The sequence below is a fragment of the Suricata suricatta genome, chromosome 7, assembly GCF_006229205.1.
Source record: "Suricata suricatta isolate VVHF042 chromosome 7, meerkat_22Aug2017_6uvM2_HiC, whole genome shotgun sequence".
Lineage (NCBI taxonomy): Eukaryota > Metazoa > Chordata > Mammalia > Carnivora > Herpestidae > Suricata > Suricata suricatta.
Window position 1 is genome coordinate 125,079,888 of NC_043706.1, and position 6,000 is coordinate 125,085,887.

Sequence of the window (6,000 nt, forward strand, 5' to 3'; positions counted from 1 at the left end):
GCCCTTGAGACAAGCACATTGCCACCAGCTTCCTAGGCCTCTGGGGCAAGCGTGAGCCAAGGGGCGGAAACTGAACACTCCTGCCCCTTGGCTTTCCGAATCACCTGCTAGTCAGAATTTGTACTCGTTAGCAAAATATGCAGAACTTGCTCTGTTCGGATATATAAACCAAATACATGGTGTGGTTTCAAGAGGAAATTTAGAGATTTTTTTCAAAACTAATTATTCACTAAATGCTTCGGTATGGACTTATCTGAGAGCCAGCATATGTCTTGCATATTTGGTAGAATTTTTATATCTTAAAGGACATAGGCTATGAGAAGGGAGAGAGGAGAGAGACAGAAAGAAAGGAAAGAGAAAGAAAGGAAAGAAAAAGGTAGGAAGGAAGAAAAAAGGAAGGAAGGAAAGGAGAGAGAGGAGAAAGAGAAAGAAGGAAAGAAAGACATAAGAAAAAGAAAGAAGGAAAGAAGGAGAAAGGAAAGAAAAAGAAAGAAAGAGGAAGACAGGAAGGGAGTAAGGAAAAAAGGAAGGAAGGGAGGGAGGGAAGAAGGGAGGAAGACCAAAACCTGTTGCTTATTTTCTTATTAGCGCCCATTTAGCAGCTGGGAGCCATTCACTCCACACTTTCCGTGCCTGAGAGGGGGGACAGCAAAATAACCATAGTGCCTTCAACTGATTCCTTTTGTTTTCTCTTTCAGCCAATCTCCCCAGCAAACCACAGGTAAGCATTAATGGGTTGATCGGCTCAGGTATTGACTACAACCTAGAGTAAGCAGATTCGCTGCTTTTGATTTCAGTGCTAGATTTTATTCCCCATGTAAATTCATAAACTTTCTTGACATTTAATTGTGAGTTAATTCTGTACCACAGTTTGCCAGCCTGGGGAGAGGGGACCCTTCCCAAGCCAGGTCTGCCAGATGCCCAGGATACCAAGTGTCCGATCCTTTGTGTTCTAACTGCTTTTTAAGGACTGCATATATACTATGCAAAGTTACCCTGGACGGATTTGCCTGACCACTGTTCTCCCAGATACGTACATATGATAGCCATCACAGTGACTGCAGTGGTACACAAGGCGGTTTTGTTACTTTCAGAGGGAAAACGTTTTGATTCTTCATTTAAAAATTTGCTGAGATTGGAGAGGGGAAAGTTGCTGAGAAATGTTGGCGGCTGTGGCTTTATGCCTTTCAGTGTTTTCCTTATCAGGTGCTCTTAGTACCAATGAGCCACAAGACCACAGTAAATCTTTGGAGAACATTTTCTTTCATGAACGTGTTTATTAATCTTTAACATTCTGATGGTGTTATTGTCTTGATGGCAAAAAGGGCTGGGTCCTAAGAAACACAGTCAATTGGTCTTTAGGACCTAGAGGGAAGAAAAGGAAATCTCAACTCAGTTAGCAGTTGTGATGTGAGAGGTTGGGGGATGGAGGGACTTCATCACAGTGAAGGATCATCTTCCGTTGCTTGTGTTGTCTTCATGAATCAGAAGCCAGGGCTTCAGCAGAGAATGAGGTGTCAGAGGTGTGAGGAGAGACTGGAGGACGTCCCATGGCTGCTTGGAGATCAGGAAATCACAGACAGGGAAATAGTGTGACTGCGAGGCAGCATTGAACATGACTTATGGTGCCTCCTTATGAATGGTCGGTCTGCAAGGCTATGTGTTGTCTCCTGCCACATTCAAGTTCATAAGCACAGGCACCAGAGTCAGGCTGAGTGTTGCATTTGACCAGAGTTGAAGTTGTGGTTTGGCCAAAGGAGTATAACAGTTCAAGAGAAGAGGCAAAGGTATGATGATGATTGAACAAGGTAGTCAAGCTTGTAAGGAAAGAAGTGATGATATGTTAGGTGCAGGAAACAGAAAAAAGGCATAAGGAACAATGGATTGCAATAGCAAAGGGTGGGTGGAGTTGGAGTCCTAATGGAAGGGAGTGGGAAAATAAGGTGGTTGTCAGAAGACTAGATGACTGAAATTGTTGGAGGGGTTGAGGTATTGGTGATGATCCATTTGGAACTTTGAGTGACTGACAAAGGTCGAAGACAGGTTCTCTGGAGGGGAGGAGTGCAAGGAACAGAGAGGCCAGATTTTTGGAAGAATCATCTATGTGGGCATTGAAATCGCTAGGATTTAAGCATAATTTTAACATGATGACAATGAGCCATTCTTCAAGAAGTAAGGGAACATGACCCAAGAGGTCAGAAGATGACTGCAGAGTGGGTGGTATAGTCTGATGGCATGAGATTCAAAGTTGGGTGGAGAGATAGAGAAAAATGCCTGAAAAGACATAGTGTGGACCTAGAAAAGACATATCCAGTGTATGAAGAGTGTAGAAGATAGAAAACAATTCTATGTGAGAGGGTTGTGGAGGAAGCTGTGCCCTCAGCGAAGATCCAGCTATTGATTAGAGCAAGCAACTGAGCGTACGTTCAGAGAAGAATTGAAGGGCATGGGTTTTAATGATGATGGACCCAACCGTGTGACCTTGCCTTCAAAGGATTGATGCCCTTCCCCTGATTGTGGCTGGGATTTACATCCTTTCTTGCCTACATGTATTGGCCCTGTCCACTAACTGGCCCACTACATACCCTTAAACTGTCAATCTTGTCTTTTGTGCCTCTTGTCTGGACCCCAGCTTGGGTTGGAGCCCAGTTGGAATTGTCAAGGATATCCCCCCAGTCCTAGACCTCCCACAGTCCCCCAGGGAGAGATGGGTGCTTGCACCAGCCTAATTTACTCATCTTTGGTACCTCCAACAAGAAAACGCTGAGTCCTCTCTATTTTAACTTGGTTTCCAGCCTGGGCAAAAGAAACATCTTCCAAACTTCCTCTACATTGGCTGCAATGATAAAAAACAGACTAGATACCTTTGGGATAAAAGAGAAAGACCTCATCTCAGGAGCAAAAGCCACATGGAAGTAAAGGGTCCCCTTTGAACACAGCAAAGTGGGGCTTGACTGTTTTTAAAAGAAGTACTTTTATTACCCAGAGAGTTGACGGGTCTCTGCTACCTGTAATGTTCTAGTAATCTGTAATCTGATAGTACTGTTTCCCTTCCCACAGGCAATGTGAAGTGTTCATCTAGCCAATCAACATTTCCTGACTTACAGTGTTGCCCTTTTCAGCAAACGCCAATTCCAAGTTCCATTTAATCAGAAGCTCCATGGCTTCTTGAAATATGCTGTTGAGTGCTGACTGTGTGTTCTACTGAAGGAGTAAAACACTGACTATCCAAAGAGAAAAGGATATTTTGTTTTTATAATAATCATATATTATTGTTTATTGTTTTCTTCTTCCCTTTCTATGCAACTGTAAATTAATGAACAGAGTGGTATTTGGAAATGGTATGACATTTGTCACTGATTTGTATACTGTATACAGCACTGGGAAAGTGGGTGGGGGCTTTCTAATATGATACCTTCTTTTTAATAACCATGACACAAATTGCATAAGAATTAGAAAACAATGTTACATTTTTACATTCCTTCATATTAACCTTGTACAATAACTCCATCTATTTCTTCCACTCTTTTGCCATTATGTTTCGGTTATTTATAATTCACCAGCCACATGACCACAGGGACTTTCTATTTGTTTCCATGATTTCGCCAAATTAATAAGTTCATATATTTCAATTAAATATTTCTGTACTGAATTAGGCTGCATCTCTTACATACCACTTACCTTTATTTGACATCATATGCTTAACTTCTTTAATGACCACATGGATAATGACAGTGTAAGTCCTGTGGGCCTAACTGGCATTCCTCCTGGGATGTGTTTCCAGCATTTTATTTCCCCACTCCATGTACTAAGTAGGTCTTGATTTCTTTATTTATTTCATGTCCCAGTATATATGGTAGAGGAGACTTAGAACAGGATTGTAATAGTCTCAAGGATCATTTTTACCAAAGGTTACCCATTTAAGTATATTTTCATTGGGACACAAAAAGAAAACCTGGGTTAACATTTCCTTAGTTGCTGTGTCTTGATTTTCATCATTAAATCCACAGCACACCGTTACTCAATCGTGCTCCCAGAACACATCTTTGCCTTGAATTCCCTTTGAAGAGGATCTTATTTTTGTTTATGTATACTCCAGCCATATGTAATTCTCGAAACTCCCAGTTCTTTTCTTCCTGACAGCAGACACAAATTCAATGCATGTTTCATTTTACCTTTTGGGTGACTGATTACATCTTTTATTACTTTTCATTTGATCAATATATTTGGAAAGGATGTTTATCAAAAGCCTATGTCACTGCTTTCATAGAGGAATGAAATTATGCTTGGATGTGGTACCCCTACCTTTGAGTCAATGCTGTTAGGTATTTGGTTCAGCTTCTGAGTTAACATTTAATTGATTTAGTTGAAACATCTTCTGTTAATTACCAAATGTAGAGAAACCAAAAAAAAAAAAAAAGAAAGAAAATCATGTGTTTTGATTTAAGCATATGTGCATTTAAAACATCAGGACATTTAAACTTTGGGTTCTCTTGAACTGGGATTTGGCCAGAAGGAGGCTTAAAGTTAGAAATTGCTATTCTTTTAGAATAGGCTGGGTGGGTTGGGGGGCAAGGGTGTCTATTTGCAGCATAGATATTTTGAGAAGAAACTTGTTTTATATAAGAGGAAAGCCATGACCACCTTTCTACCTCAGATCCATCTTCATCCATTGTGTGGAAATAGCTTTATGCCGCAGCAGTCTGCAAAACCTAGAGCTTTTATCAGGCCACATCAAACCCAAGAAAAGCACCTATTTAAAGAAAAAAACTTTCCCTGAACTCTGAATGACAAGTTGTAGATTTGGTGTCTTCCTTGTTCTTACTTTGAAAAGTTATGTATTAATTTTTTTCTGCTTGTAATTGTGTGCCACATGTCTCCTATCTGCTATTAAGGAAAAGCTACATAAAACACTACATTGTAACCTTCTAAGTAATAATAAATAAAAAAATATATCACAGTAACAACAAGGGGAAATAAGTATGTAGTTCTTTTGAAATATGTGGTAAAGAACTAATCATAGACTATCATCTAATCTGGTTACATGTTGTATTTTTCATCCTGAATAAAAGCAATTTTAACACAAGATGACTTTGATATTCTTCAGCTGTGTTCATTGAAAGAATCTGAGCTTTGACTGTACATTTATGAAAATAAAATATGAAAAGAGCCTGTATAACGATAAAGCTATTATTTTCTTCTACTTTCTCTCCTACGCAACAAACACATTCTACCTCTTGTTCTCACTGTCTTTCTATGTGTTCCTCTCTTCTTTATTATTTATACAATCCTCAGTTTCCTTTACAAATAGAAGGCTTATAGATAGGGGAAAATAATGTTGGGTGTTAAAAATGCATACATGAAGCCTATTGGGCTTTTGTTTTAATAACTTGGGTGCTATTGACTTGATTCCTCTTGCAAATCTACTTTTAGCCTCATGTTCTTAAATAATGTGCTTCTTATACATGCACTGGGTTTTAACCATTCTGATAGTATGTTTAATCCATTCCTGAAGCCATCCTATGAGAAATAGTGTTGAGAATTATATTATTTGATTTTAAAAGTAAAAACTATAAAATAGAAAAATCCCCAAACATGTAATTTGTTAGAAGAAGACAGATACATTCTAAGGAACATACATTTCAAACATCCTGTTAAAATAATAGTTACATGAAGCATTCCTAAGGAAACCATTGGTAAGTTCCAGTGACCTACTGAGTTTGTAGTTGGGAAGGGAAGTAAGAAAACAAAACCAAGTTTTGTTTTTACACTAAGACTTTATCTTGTTATTTCTATCGTTGAGATTATATGTACATTTTTAAAGTCTATTTATTTATTTTGAGAGGGAGGGAGAGAATCCCAAGCTGGCTCCGCACTGCCAGCACAGAACCCAATGTGAGACTCAAACTCATGAACCATGAGATTGTGACCTGAGACAAAACCAAGAGTCAGAGGCTTAACCGACTGAGCCACCCAGGTGCCCCCTGTACATTTTTAAAG

The 6,000-nt window shown here is 39.3% G+C and overlaps 1 protein-coding gene across 1 annotated transcript in view; it reads left to right on the forward strand.

Moving 5' to 3' along the window:
* UTRN (utrophin) overlaps positions 1-5,176 on the forward strand; it is a 507,319-nt gene extending 502,143 nt beyond the window's left edge. The window contains exons 75-76 of the mRNA XM_029943246.1: positions 699-721; positions 3,061-5,176. Coding sequence (XP_029799106.1) covers positions 699-721; positions 3,061-3,069 — 32 coding nt within the window. The 3' untranslated portion in view covers positions 3,070-5,176. The remainder of the gene's footprint in view (positions 1-698; positions 722-3,060) is intronic.
* The last annotated feature ends 824 nt before the right edge of the window (positions 5,177-6,000 follow it).